We start from the raw sequence: 14,877 nt of genomic DNA, 5'->3' as shown, positions 1-14,877 counted from the left end.
TCATTTTTAGTTGTCGCCATCACTGTTAACACATGGAGCTACTGAAACTTTAGCAAGCAAGAAATTACCCCAGTAATTGAACATGATTAATCTCTTCAATATGTTTTAATCTCTCCCTAAAGTTACATATAAAATTCAAGACACACATACAGATATTGTAGCGCATCATTATCACTCACCACACAGTAAGGGCATGAGCATGAGGAGGCCCAACATGCTGAGAGGCATCATGCTAGATCAGCATACGGGAGGAAGGATGTGGATGGTGGAGGGGAAGTGTGTTTCAGTATGGTCCAGAGGATGCCCAGCTCCAGGTCCTGGATCAGAGCTTGCCCTGATGAAAATGAAGATGATGATGATGACTTACTACCTACAACTGCAGAGGCTTACAGCAGACAAGTGTGGCGTGGAATGTAAAGGGGAAGCTCAACGCCTTAATTTACAGGAAGCTGCCAAAACGGAAACGCCACAACCACAGCTTATGCAGAAACCGTTGACATCCTCCCATTTGTTGCCTTTGTCTCTCACTTTTCACACAGGAACTAATTTGCCAGAATTTTGCTGAAAAGCAGGTTGCAAATTGGAAATTATCAAAATTTGGCACGAAATTGTAACAGGCCAACAACAGACTGTGAATTTCATTCCTGTTAGCCATCATCCAGTGATTCCCAGTCTATACACGTCACTGAATTACCTGTAATAAACATGTGTTTACAGTGAGTCTGCATTTCAGTGTAACGGCGGGCTCAGGGCAATCCCTGGATTCTGCGTTGTGTGTGGAGAATGAGGGGCAGGAGGCTTGCTTATATTTGTATGCTGCCGTTTATTGTCTGAACAGGAAAAGGACATGCACTGGCCAGTCATACAGCTGGCTCGCTGCAGGTGTCTCTCTCTCTCTCTCTCGCAGGTTATTTTTAGCACAGATGCTAACTAGCTATCTTAGAGAGTGTCATATGCCATTATTTCGACATTTCAGCACCTAAAAAGTACAGCGACCCACTTATTACTCTTCTCATTAACATTTACACAAATCACATATATGTTTATACCGTGTACATACACACACACGCGGCAACTCCCCACCTGCACATCCCTCATGCACTGCAATTTAAGAGGTACCCATGAAGGCGTAATCCTAACCGCAGCACCCCGGGTTCGAGTCCAACCCGTGGTGCTCTGCGTCTTACCCCCCCCCCCACTGGAATTAGGGCAAAGAATAAATCAAAAAGAAAAAAAGAGACGAACATGGCTAAGATGCACTTGTTATTTAAGGGTTTAAACTTCAAAAGTCACAAATGGGCTTTGAACAACAAGTCCCAGCCAGGTTCATCATTTTTTAGTGTCCCCTTGAATCACTATCGTTGTGTTGACTGAATTTGCAGGGCATGTGTTGTCAAACTGATGAAGATAATCTCTGAATTTGCAGCGCGTTTGTGTATTTGTATGTGTTCTCTTGAGTTGCAGTGCATAACTATGTTTGTTTATTTATAGCATGTGCAATCACATGCTATAAAAACTCAGTTACATATGTGGAGACACATTTTCTTAAACAGACACTTTCACATTGTTTAATATCCTAATATCATTCACATCATGTTTCTTTCTCACATGTCCTCAACCCAAATGTTATCTAGGTTTGATCATCATTGAAACTCGTTTGAGGGAGTAGGACCCTCCGTGGAACTCTGCCCAGTAGACCCCGTCCTGGTAGCGGCTGCGATAGTGTCCCCCCCGATACCACACACCATTCAGATTGGAGTGGGCACACATGTGGTACCACCAGCCTCCTTTCTGGTAATGAGCACAATTACCTGATAACACAACAGAAGAACAGTAAAAGTTACAAACAGAAAGAGTCATCACTCCAACAGAGAGCTGACACACAGGAGTGGGGAGAGAGCAAACCTGTATAGCTATCCTTGTCTCGATCCAGAGTGGTGAAGGCCTTGTTGTTGTGCCATGAGAGGGAGTCCCCTGCATTGCCTAGGTATTGTCCTAACCGCAGTCGATACCAGTCAGTCTCCGGTTCCAGGTGGAAGCTATCATACTCAGCAAACACCTGCCTGCCCTGCCAGTCCTCCAGAGCAACCCGTAGCTTATATTGGGCCTGTTTAGTCAGCCAGTAGAGATGTTCCAAGCCAAGCCAATACTCCCCATCTAGGTTCCCAAAGCCTTGCTGTAAGACACCAACACACAAGTTTAATCTGAGGAAAATTATTTATTTGGTGTTGCTCATTTGCATCAATGTCTCTATTTTATATTAATGGTTTGGCTATAAGCTTGGTAATATCGGTGCAGCACTTTGTCCCAGATTGAAATATCTCAACATCTACTGGATGGACTGCCATGAAATTTTGTACTGACATTCATGGTCCCTGTAGGATTTATCCTAATGTTGGTGATTCCCTGTGTTTTCCTCTGGCACAACCAGCAGGTCAAAGTTGTTACTTAAGTTGTTGTTGTTACTTTACTTAAGTGATCAACATCAATTGGATGGATTGGCACAAACATTCATGGTACCCAGCGGATGAATGTTAAGTGATTTTCTGATTCTTCCTCTCGGTTGACATGAAATATCTCAACAATTATTGGATGGATTGCCAGGAAATTTGGTAAAAACATTCATGGCACTATCAGGATGAACTGTAATCACCTTGGTGATCCGTCAACTTTTCAATATGTGCAAAACTTATGACATTCCCATCAGCCTCAGCAATACATTGGGTTTAGTGCAAATTAGCAAATGTTAGCATGCTAACACACTAAACTAAGATGCTGAAGCCCAGTTACAGACTCTTAGTCTTGTTTCTACCATAAAAAGATTAATGAACACTAGTGTGTTCTGCAGATTTAAAGGTACATGAAATCACCTTATATTGCTCCCAAGTCCTGAAGAAGTTGACCGACCCATCCTGTCTTCGCTGGATGACCGTCCACCCTCCTTGAGCCTGACTCTGATCACACCAAGCCTGCATTAGGCGGTTAGCACTCTGCGGGCGGAGCAGGTAGATCCCGCTGGTGGTCTCACCTGATTCCAGCACATGCTGGCAGTCCCGCCATGGCCCTGAGAAAATATGCAATCAAGTGAGGGTAAGACAGACATAATAAGAAAATCAATATGCACAAATGTAATATTATATATAACAATTTAAAAGTTTTACTATCAAGTCATATTATTATGCATCATGTGGTACTGAACAGCCATTGCTGCTAATGTCTGTTGTAGTTCTGACCTAGTCAAATTGAGACAGACTGGATCTTTGCAAACTGTCATATTTCTTTCCTTGTAAACATTTGAAATTAAGTTACCAGCATTTGAGAATTTATTTTGTGTGAAACATATGCTTCTGCACAGACTTTATCCTAGTGGTGATAATTGGACACACAAAAAAAGTGCCACAGGGTTTTGGAATTCTGTTTGTTTTAGCGTCAGGAAGATCTCATCATCACTGCGGCTTATCTGTTTAGAGCTGGAGCATTTTTTCCCAACACATGTTCAGTGTCTCATGTCACGGTGATAAGCTGACCACAGGAATGTGCACATAGAAAATGTATACATAGAGGAAAATCTCAAGTGATAATGCCTGGTTGTCCCCGCTCACATCAACAAGATGTGGCAACTCTGAGAATACCACGCAATGCAGTCTTTCATCAGATGTTTTGGGAAATGTTGAGTCACACACTCTGGTTCTGCTGACTTGTTGGAAGGACTGCTCAAATTATCTATTTTGTCACTTGAGACATTCCAGTTGTGCAGGTTTACAGCCGCAGTGACATTTAAAGCTTCAACAAATGTTGTAGTTCATATGTCTGTGCTTACAAATGTGTCTTCATTATAAAGCCCTCTCTGTTCTGATAAGAGCTGTTAGCTGTTTTTGACATTGTTTAGGCATTCCCAGAGAGATAGAGCTCCCACATCAGGTCACTGACTCCCTCAGCTTCTGCTGCTTATCTAAGCAATTAAATAGCCCTGACAGAAGATTGGCACACTCATACACACAGGTTTGAGTCTAATCAAGCACTTCTGCTAAAAGACATGTTTGACATAGATGTACCTGGAGTCTTTGTGACAGGGTAACTAATGAAAGGAGGCTCTGTAGGAGTGTTAGCTGTGGTGGTGGGGAGGGAATGAACTCCCCCTGTTTTTTCCTGCTGTTGTGGAGGAACACTTTGGTCCCTTTGAACGTCATTGGTCATTTCGTTGGCTTCAGAGCTGTAATTAGGATGCACATTAGAGTGGCTTTTTGCTGGTTCAGTCATCACCTGTCCAGACCAACACAAAAATAACACACTATTCTCAGTTCCTTTGTACAAATCCAGCATAAACTTGCAACATGCAGACCGCAGTTTGTTCCCTACCACAGAGGACTGGTGGGTGGAGTCCCTGCACTGGCACTGCTTCTCCAGACGAGCAATAAACTGATTCTGGGAGCTCATCATGGAGGTAAGGGCTCCATATTTCTTCTCCAGCTCCCTGTAATTACTGGACACCTGCAGTGCCTGAGATGTCCCACCACCCATAGCAGACATGGGATGAATTTGATGATGATTAGGATAAGATGTAGCTTTGCGGTGACATGAATCAAACATCAACAAGGACTGTTCTCTGCTCACCTGTGTCGTAGCATTCAGCATAAGGTTCTCCACTCTTCGCTGCTCCAAAGCCTGGTCTTTTTTTTGTATGACTTCGTGTAGCAGCTGGGCATAGAGCTGGGCAAAGCGAGAATTCATACTATTACTCTCTTTGCGCAGTGCTCTTACCTCCAAGGCAAGGGCCCCCTCCTGATCCATCTGGCCCTGGAGCTTCTCCAGCTGTTCCTGCTGTCGTCTGAGCTCCGCCCGCAGCACTGCCACCTCAGAGTGGTTGGTACTAGCAGACTGCGTGTTCAAACACAGCGCCCCTGTCAGTTTTTGCTGTGGAACAATGAAGGTGTAGGAGCAACGACCTCCTTTTGTATCTGAAGATCGTGATGAACGTTTCTGAGTGTTTTCTCCATTGGCTCCATCCTTCCGCCCTCCAACCTCTGGTATGTCCAGGCAGAGTGTTAGGAACAGAGTCAGACCTATTGTCAGTCTCTTCTCCATGAATTTGTTCTACTTCTGAGGACACGCTGGTAGTGGAGGAGAGGACATAATTAGAATTACCACAGCAACAAAAACATGTATATATCACCTGATAATCCTGGACTTAAAAGTAATAATTCAGAAGCATTTCTGACATGTTGACACAAAGACATACACTTTGTATTCAAGGAAAAGTGTGTTGTGGGTTTTGACTGTTTGCCAGATGTTTCCTTGCAAATTGAAAGTACACACAGTCCCCCCTGGCTGGAATTTATTAGCAGGTCAACACTGATGGGACAACAGTCAACACAAACCAGCCAGAATCAACACATCTCTATCTCACAGTCAACAGACGGGCCAGCGCCACATCCTACCACAACAACCATGGTCAACACCATAAATGTATTAACCTAAATAAGTCAATATTGACATTTTACACAAAAATCTCCTGTATAACTTTCTCACTGAAAAACCAGACCAACAGTAGAAATTTTTTTTAACAAACCAGAATTGCTCTGTTACTATTTGCAGGAAAAGGAATAATTAACAAAATGTATTATAATGATTTAACTTGGATGCCATAACCAGTGCAAGTACATTTAACTCTACCTAAAAGTAGAGATTTTTGAAAAAGACCATTCACTACTTACTGTGGCAGCTGGAAGGTGTTTTGAACGTCTTTGCTCTGTTCCAAAGTGTAGCGGCAGCCTCCAGGACCCACAGATGTAAAGTCAATGCTAACGCATTTTAAAAATCACATGTTCATAGATCATTCACAGTTACATAAAAATAAAAAGTCGTCTGTGGTGTTCTGTAAATGTTTAAGCGAAGCTGCAGGCAGAGAAATTGGGGTCACAAATTAATTTTAAGAAAAAAAAAGGAAAAAACTGAGTAACATCAAAGTTTAGTCAATAGCTAGACAACCTACTCTTCTCCTGGAATTCTGTCCCAGGATCTCTAAAGAAGGACACACTAATTACAAACCACCCAAATGGCACGCCTCCCAGTACTTGTTTATCTGGGTGCTCATTGCAGGAGTCCCAGGATGTCTACTCCCTCTGCCATCAACCTGCTCTCCTGCCACAGCCTTTTATCACATTTACAGAGCTTTATCTGACTAAAGCAGTGGTTGAAGTAGTAGTATTCATAATTCATACATTCTGTGTTGCAATTACTCTATTCAAAATTCTAACGGAAATAAAAGCATTATCACCAAAAAGTATCAAAAGCAGAAGTACTCACTGGGCAGGACTGTCACTTTCAGAATTTTGTATTATATGATATTGCAATATTAATATTGATACAATAATGCGACTGAGGAGAAGCTGATTTTATATACTGTGTGCTACTTTATTCCATAATGAGCCATCATATTTTGTAAGTTGATATTTTTCACATGTAAAAATCTGTTTTTATTTGTAAAATTTGTAAAGGAGTAGGAAATATATTTGCCTCTCAAATGTGGTGAAGTAGAAGTAAAATACATGAAGGACGTGAATCAAAACTGTAGTTCAAATTCATATGTCTGCAGCAAATTCAAAAGCAGAAGCTTCAGTATAACGTCAGTATGACGCTAGGCGTTAGTTTTACTTTTCATGCATTATCAAACACAGAGTACTTTCCTTTCACCCCGCAGAATGTGCTGCAATGGCTTTTCTGCTGCGTGTGACACTATTGCGATCTGGCTCTTACAAGAAATGTGCATGAACTGCTGTGAGTGGTGATGGTCACACCCAAATACCATTGTGCCTGAGTAGGCTATCTGTGGTACTGCAGTGGTTATCCTATCTGCTACTGACGGAGGTAAACACCAGTCGAAGGCCCGTCCGTGATGAGGTGGAAGTGTGACTTTTCACAGACCACTCCTTTTTTGTGGTTTCACAGAAGTTGACTGAGTTGTATCCAATATTGAATACCTCACTTGCACATGTATATATACCGTCATGCATACAGTTGTGCTCATAAGTTTACATACCCTGGCAGAATTTCTGATTTCTTGGCCATTTTTCAGAGAATATGAATGATAACACAAAAACTTTTCTTTCACTCATGGTTAGTGGTTGGTTGAAGCCATTTATTATCAAACAACTGTGTTTGCTCTTTTTAAATCATAATGACAACAGAAACTACCCAAATGACCCTGATCAAAAGTTTACATACCCCAGTTCTTAATACCGTGTATTGCCCCCTTTATCATCAATGACAGCTTGACTTTTGTGGTTTCAACAGAATCCCATTTTCCACTTAATTAGAGTTTGAACACTGCTGATTGGCATTCTGAAGTCCTTGGATATCTTTTTATATCCTTTTCCAGTTCAACTACCTTTTCCTGCAGATCCTTTGACAAGTCTTTTGCTTTCCCCATGACTCAGAATCCAGAAACGTCAGTGCAGCACTGGACGAAAGGGTCTGTCAGGAGCCCAGAAACTCACTGACCTTTTATACACACACACTGATTACAAGCAAACAGATCACAGATGAGGATGGTTACCTTAAGTAGCCATTCAAACCCGTTTGTGTCAACTTGTGTGCATGTTATCAGGCCAAAATCTCCAGGGTATGTAAACTTTTGATCAGGGTCATTTGGGTAGTTTCTGTTGTTAAACTTATGAGCACAACTGTATACATATATATACATTCAGTTCCTATACATACATGCACGTACATACATGCATACATATAGCCTATATTATATATAGTATAGATACATGCAAGACTAACTCGTTTGAGTATGAGGGTATATGAGTGTGTCAGAATGTATTTATGTTTGCGCTTGAGTGTGTATATATGTATGTGGTTGAGTTTGTATGCCTCCAGCAGACCACCATACTGAAAGCAGAAGTTAAAGGTGAGGGCACTGGCAGCCTGTGGCACCAAGCAACCGCTTTCTAGGCTGCAGTCAAAAAGTCAAAATAATCTCCTTTTCTAACTACTTTTCCTTGACCTCGATGGAAAACGTCATGAGCTCAAGGAAAGATGCAAAGGACTTACGAAAAGAAGACCGCGGTGCAGAGAGAATCCGACTGCACTTCCACTAAGCTTTTTTTTCTATCTTTCAAACTAACTTTATTCATAACACTTGAACGATAAACTCCCCTATCCTAACCACAAAAACAAACAGGATTGACATGTTGAAATAAGATACAAATAGAGAAAGGTGAGCTGTTAAAATAATAATTAAATAGAAATGCAACTGAGCAAGGGATCAGAAATTATATTGAGACATAATTATATCGAGTTTAGTTTCCTGGCATAGGCGCATTTGACATTTCTATACAATTGTTAAGTAGAGAAAATTCATTTTTAGTGCATTCCACAATGGGAGGGGAATTAGTGGAACATTTATATGTAAGTTATAGTATTTTGTTATTATGATGAGATTCAATATGCTTGTTCTTCATGATGACTCCTAACTGGACAGATTTGAAAGAGAAGAAATCTATATTTATGGATTTGGGGTGCGGTCGATCATACAAGTATTTCCATAAGGATTGTGTCACAAACATAAAACAGGTGCTCTGTTGCGTCTACATTTACATAAGTCTGCCGTGGTGAACTGTTAAGTCGCTCTAGATGTTGTTGAGGCAAGGAATTGTGGGTCAGTATTTCTATTTCCCTTTTGTAAAGGAAGGTCCAGTGTTTCCTGTGGTAAAGGAGATAAGGAAAGGAGCCACAGTGCTTCCTGTCTTATCATTCAGAGAATTCGACCAGCTCTTAACATGGCTCATGTTATGGCCCGGCTCTGAGACCATAGCAAATAAGGGAATTTTTTGCAACAGAAATTAGTGTTTTAACAAAGATAACAAAAATGGCAAAATCAGAACTCCAACAGAAGATGATGTGGTGCCAGGATGGGGAGGATTTATATAATCTAGGTTGAGGACAATGGCCGGCTTCCTCCACTTTGTTGATGACCTCCAGTTCAACTCATCCAGAAACTTCCAAGAACACAAAACACAACACAGCAACAACACAACACACACCCAGGCCCTGGGGCCATCACACTGACACTGAATTACATCCAGGTCATTTCACTCAGTTAGGAACATTCCTAAACAAAAAAAAAGACTTTTCGGCCGCAGCCGATTTTGCACATTTTGAAATAAAAAGGAAAAAAAATACTCTCTTTGCTAATCCTCCATGTTATTATTGCTAGAGTCACACTGTGGTATGTTAACATAATTGCGTAAACGCAGGTTTTAACATAATGGAGCAAACATAAGTTTAGTAGTCCACTTAGTGAATGAAAAAGAAACTTATGAAAGAAAGAGTCGACTACATGTTGTTTTCAGGTTTTTATTTACAAACTTGTTTGTTTTTCACTTTTCCGTGACATCTGAACAGCAGCAGAGTGACAACTGACACTAACATAATTAAGTGGTGTAAATATTTGAAATAAAAATTAACGGTGTGCTTTGGGGGCTAACATGTCTCATAACCGCAACATCCATGGTTTGATTCCAGCAGTGGAGTTTTGTTGTATGTTCTCAAACTTTTTCACTTTAAGAACCCCAAGTGACACAAAGAGGCCACAGACCCCCATTTGATTAGATTGCTTTTAGATGTTTTAAAGTGTTTGAGACCCATGAACAAGGTAATTATCTTCACAATAATCAGCATATATTATTGTAATTTTACCAAGGAGTCTCTCTATAATTCCATAGTTTACTTTTGATGTTGATGTATGCCTTACTTTGGGATTATTTATCACTTTACAAACTGAAAATCATTTTGACCCAAATTTGAGCCTGTATCAGTGTAGTCATCTGGAGCGAGATGGAAGAGCAAGAGCAAAGAGTCAGAACTGTCTTCTACACATTCACAAATTTGAATATTGCATTTTAAAGGTTACAAAGGTTGATTTTCTTTTGGAATTATCTGTATCACTTTACACACTGAAAATCTTTTTGACCCTAATTTGAGCCTGTACTATCTGAGCCTTTAGTTCATATTCACTGAAAGTGAGGTACATGAATTGTCTGTACCATATTGTGCCTTCCTGGACACTAGTTAGAGATGAAGACTTACCAGAGTCTAATTTGAATCATGTGTGCTTGCTGTCCTCTACTGGTCACAATTAGGAACTGCAATAATCATAATCACAATTGTGTGTGCGTATATATATATATACCATGTAACATTGAGTAAACCCTTGGTTGTCTTATTGACTTATATTATGAATTATTAAACACATATTTTACTTTGCACAACATATTTTACTGTAGGCTATTAAATATAGACAAAACTGTGAAATAAGTGTGAATCAATCACTCTATTACATGTTACAGGGGTTCTTTTTATATCATTCATAAGGTTCCCTAAAAAATAGGTACACAAATTTTACTTTTTCAGTTAACATCCAGTTGTGTTCTGTGGTATAGGTATAAAAATGCTGAGCAGGTCCAGTTGTTTCTCATTTTGAATCAAGATGTAAGCGGAGAAGATCTACAGGGTAGTCAGGTAACCACCTGTCACAACTGAGTTGCGCTGCATACCCATAGCTTGTAGCTTGAATGTCAAGTCTATGTGCACGTTGCTGCTATAATTTATGTGATTTGAGGTGAATATCAACAGTAAATCAATCTTGTAATAATGTCTTGTGGTGTACCTGATACAAAAAAATGCACAAATTCAATGCTAGAGACACAATCCTTTACACTAAAAGGTACAGTAAAGTCATCATATTCAGACAGTAACACAACAAGATACTGCATGTCATCATTGTGGGTTTTGTATTCCCTCAATGTCCAAGAGAGGGGGTTCAACCTCTATGGTTGGAGTACTGCTGCCCGTTACCTGAGATTCAATATTGTCTGTCCTCTCTTGATACAGTGAAGCTCTAGTTTCTCTGTCTGTTACCTGGTCCAGCAGAGAAAATGCAAAGTCCTGTGTGTGGTGCACAGAGCTGGATCCTACTGGGTCATTTTGTGTGGGACTATTGATAGAGCTCTGTTGGCCTGGGATGTGCCCTGTGCATATAGATGTGTGGACTCCTAAGGGGTTGAGAGAACTGAAGGCAGTGTGATACTGTGGCTGGCTAGTGGGAGTGATGGATGTATGGATGGGTGTCTGGGACCTGGTATGATTATGTGTGGGATCAGAGTTGGTTTGAACACTCAGAGGGGGATGGGTGTAGCCAGAATTTACTGGGGAACATAGGGAGTGAGAGTTGCTCATTGTAGGAATAGAGGCATTGTAGATCCCCTGTAGGGCCTGGCAAATCACAGGGAAGCTACTGAAGGCAGGACTGAGGCCCAAAAGGGATGGACCTCCATGAGAGTGGGTCATGTAAGAAGAGTTTGAAGATGTTCTGGTAGTTTGGAAGGGGCCACACTGGCTCTGTAGCCTGTGAGCTGTGGGCCCTTCTCTGTCAGAGCAGCACAAGTGTAAACAGGATGACATAGGGCTTGAAGAGTGCAGCAACGTGGGACTTCTGCCCTGGGAGGGCATCCCAGTGCAGCCCCACCCATTTCTAGCAGGGTGGCTAATCGCATCATGATGGAGGTGCAGCCCAGTGGCTATATTTAGAGGGACATGAGACTGCCAGTCACTGGAAGCAGTCACATTAGGACTGGGGACCATCTGTATGCCATAGGAATACGAGGAAACAGGAGAGTTATAATGGAGCATGGCCATATGAGACTGCAGGTAATGCATTATGTCATGGAGCTCCTTGGCAAGGTTGGATACATCTTGGTTCAAGTTGTTCACCTAAAAAGAAAAAGAAATATACCCAATATATTTTTTATAATTTTTATAGAACTCCTCAATTATATAAACCCCCCCCCCCAAAAAAAAACAAAAAAACAGAGAGAAACAGAGATACACATTGAGGGATAAAAGTCTAGTTGTTTAAAAGATATTGTTAAAATTGGAGTACATTCACTTCTTAATGGGCATTTTAACAGTGTAGATTAAAAAAAAAGAAGTAATTTAGCATTAAATACATGTCAAACAACCAGGGCATATTCATGATGCACATGCTCAGCTGTTCAGGAGCAGCAAAATACTGACAATGTGAAAGAATTACAGAAACATGTGTGTAAAAATGTATATACATCAAGGTAATCAATTTTTTTTCTATTTTCATGTCATTATGTTTTTCTAATGTTGACCATACCTCTTTGTTCAGTTTGCTTATGTTTTGTCTCACTTCCTCCGTTTCCAAGAGCAGATTAGCGCTCACCTGTAACTGCTCTGAAAAAGGATGAAGAATAGAGAAATGCTGAGTATGGACATATAATATGAGATCAGTTCACTTGCTGTCCACTGTGCATCTTACATAGACTTTACCTGTGACGGTAGTCTCTGCTTCGCTCTGCTCTACATTGAATTGAAATGTGTGACCATTGTCCTCAATTCCATCTACAACCCTAGCAGAGACAAAAATAAGTGTTACATCATTTTTAATCGATGCAAACTGATTACTGATTCATATTCAGGTAAAGCAGGATGAATAGCTTACCTGGGGCTAAGGTTCAGTGGACTAACACAAGGCAGAGACGGCATGAGTAGCTTGGCAGGCCGATGGTTCAAGTCCGGGTCACTGGTGAGACAGGGCAAAGGAGACAAAGAGAGCTCCTCCCTGGTGAATGCCTGAGGAGAGGGGCTGTGGCCTCTACTACCTTGAACGGGTGACCGACAGAGGCGGAGTGCGTTGATGTGGCGGAGCTCCTCCCCTAACAGGGTGCTGAGGCAGGGCTGATGAACAGGGCTGCCCATTCTCTGTAGCAGAGGCACTCTCCTCTGCTGAGAGTGTTTCATGTCTTCTCCATGTTCTGCATCATCTGCCTCAATGATGAAGGGCAGTTTATGGTCCATAGAAACATGACCCTGAGGAGAAGATGGTTGGGAAGTCAGTGTGTTTTCTTTTTTCTTTGATTTGTGGAAATGATTAATGGTTATTTTTGTGTGTGTAATATACCCATCATATCACTGTAGCATTAGGGTTTAGCTCAGAGTGGCAGCACATTTAGTGTAAGAAGACAAATTGATTTCTGGTGTAAAATAGCAGATATTTGTATGTACAGTGTGCTGAATAAAAATTTATGAGCAGAATCTAAAAGGTTTTTTTTTTATGTCTGCAACAGACCAGAAACTGAAAATAGAAAACAAACAGCTACAGTCCAGATACATTACTAAGTCAACTTTGGCTATTCTTGTCATTTCAACTTTCTTTATATGAGCATGCAACCTAGCCAGTTTCTGAAAACAGTTGTTCTGGGGCCTGCAGTAAATTTTCTCATGGCTTGTGCATATTGAAGTGTGCACACAAACCTGAAATAATTAATGTAGCAAAGCCTTCTCTGACTCCTTTTACTCTTATTAATTTTGACTGTGACGTATAGGTTCTTTTAGGCTTCTCTTCGTTAGCTTGTGCACTTGTTTGTAGCTTAAAGTTTTATCTCTTGCCTGTGTGGCCCATTTGCAAATATATGCTGTTTCTGTCACTTTCGCTTTCTCTTTTGCTTAGATGGTCATCCATCTGTATCTAATCTATCTGTACGAATTAACACAGTCAATGTGTTGTTTTCCATATTTACTATGACAAGTTGTAAGATTTCAGAGAAGCAGAGTAATGCCTTGCGATGTGAACACAGACTGTACTGTAGCATGTACCTTAGTGAGGCACACATACCTGAGAAGACCTGGGAGTCCATGGAAACCTTGTTACTCCCTAGAGATATTGAAGTCAAAATGAACAAGCGATTACACACACATTCTATATTTGGTGACAAAGTATTGGTATGTTTCAATTAATGAGCAGGAACAAAGAAATTAAACACTTGTACATTGAATTTCTGCCTCTGTCTGCAGTGTTTTCCACTGCCTGTGAAGTGATGGCAAATGTCTTACATCAGCTTCACTGCCCTCTCTCAAGTTGTAGGTGAGGTTGTGGTGGATGTCAGAGCTGAACCGACTGCCGTACTCTGGGTACAACCCGAGGACCTCCCTCAAAGCCCTCACACTGATGTACTGCAAGTCACAGTAGGTAAGTGCCTTCACATCTGCATTGGTCTTGATCACCTGGTCATGTTCTGGGAGATCAGCTCCAATAAGGTCACCTTTGCCTGTAGGGATTGTGAGTTAAACAGAAGGGTTACGACAAGGTGCAAAGAGGCAAACATGAGTAAGAGGGGAAATGTTTCACACTTGGTGCATGCTGACCCAGGATGGCTAGGACCATGCCATCTTTCAGAACCTCCAGGGAACCGGAACAGACGAAATAGTTGGCTTGTAGGGCATCTCCGTGGCGGATAAGGTATTCTCCTGGTGCACAGAAGGAGGTCTTAATGTGCAGGGAGAGGGAGCGCAGACACCCTCTGCTGGCTCGCTCAAATACAGGCAGCTGCAGGATGTCTTTGTTCAGATGCATGGCAATATCAGCTCGCAGTTCATCTGGGAAGTCATGCAGCAACTAAAACAGAAGACCGGGAAAAAGGGAAAAATCTAAGCATTTATTGACTATTGCTATGCTTTCGATTTCGTCCAACTGGTCTGACAAATACTTGAATACTTCCTCCACCACTGTAAAACACAAGAACAAAAAAAAAAGGAAAAAAAAAGGCACACATTGTGGTTTTAAAGGTAGATGCGCTCATATGATGTGTCAAGCTGCTAAGCGAAAACAGACATGAGGTGTTAAAGCCAGCATGTTCTCAGAAACCAGGGCCTGTGTCTGTTACCTTCAACAGTGAATTAATTATCTACAGATGGCGATGGCGAGGGTGTTAATGAGTATTCTCTCTATTTCAACTCCTACCCTTGTAATTACAGAGAACTTCTCCTAGATCGGTTCTGGCATTGTTTCTG

General features: G+C 41.2%; 2 protein-coding genes across 2 annotated transcripts; both read right to left on the bottom strand.

Moving 5' to 3' along the window:
* Nucleotides 1-803: 803 nt before the first annotated feature.
* On the bottom strand, nucleotides 804-6,047 carry angptl6 (angiopoietin-like 6). The gene is made up of 7 exons (XM_023401420.2): nucleotides 5,715-6,047; nucleotides 4,615-5,111; nucleotides 4,360-4,500; nucleotides 4,056-4,263; nucleotides 2,871-3,064; nucleotides 1,906-2,176; nucleotides 804-1,811 (listed from the first exon to the last, which is right to left on the bottom strand). The coding sequence occupies exons 2-7, from the start codon at nucleotides 5,083-5,085 to the stop codon at nucleotides 1,627-1,629; spliced, it is 1,470 nt and encodes a 489-aa protein (XP_023257188.1). The 5' UTR covers nucleotides 5,086-5,111; nucleotides 5,715-6,047; the 3' UTR covers nucleotides 804-1,626.
* Nucleotides 6,048-9,359: 3,312 nt separating this feature from the next.
* Nucleotides 9,360-14,487, bottom strand: LOC111651489 (voltage-gated delayed rectifier potassium channel KCNH8-like). Its single transcript, XM_023401430.2, has 7 exons — nucleotides 14,233-14,487; nucleotides 13,921-14,135; nucleotides 13,703-13,741; nucleotides 12,530-12,897; nucleotides 12,358-12,437; nucleotides 12,185-12,261; nucleotides 9,360-11,775 (listed from the first exon to the last, which is right to left on the bottom strand). The coding sequence occupies exons 1-7, from the start codon at nucleotides 14,438-14,440 to the stop codon at nucleotides 10,783-10,785; spliced, it is 1,980 nt and encodes a 659-aa protein (XP_023257198.2). The 5' UTR covers nucleotides 14,441-14,487; the 3' UTR covers nucleotides 9,360-10,782.
* Between the last annotated feature and the right edge of the window lie 390 nt (nucleotides 14,488-14,877).

The sequence above is a fragment of the Seriola lalandi genome, unplaced genomic scaffold (assembly GCF_002814215.2).
Source record: "Seriola lalandi dorsalis isolate HSWRI2012SDOR001 ecotype SW California unplaced genomic scaffold, Sedor1 jcf7180002053680, whole genome shotgun sequence".
NCBI classification, from domain to species: Eukaryota; Metazoa; Chordata; class Actinopteri; order Carangiformes; family Carangidae; genus Seriola; species Seriola lalandi.
The sequence above is the reverse complement of the archived record's forward strand: the minus strand, read 5'-3'. Positions and strand labels throughout refer to the sequence as shown.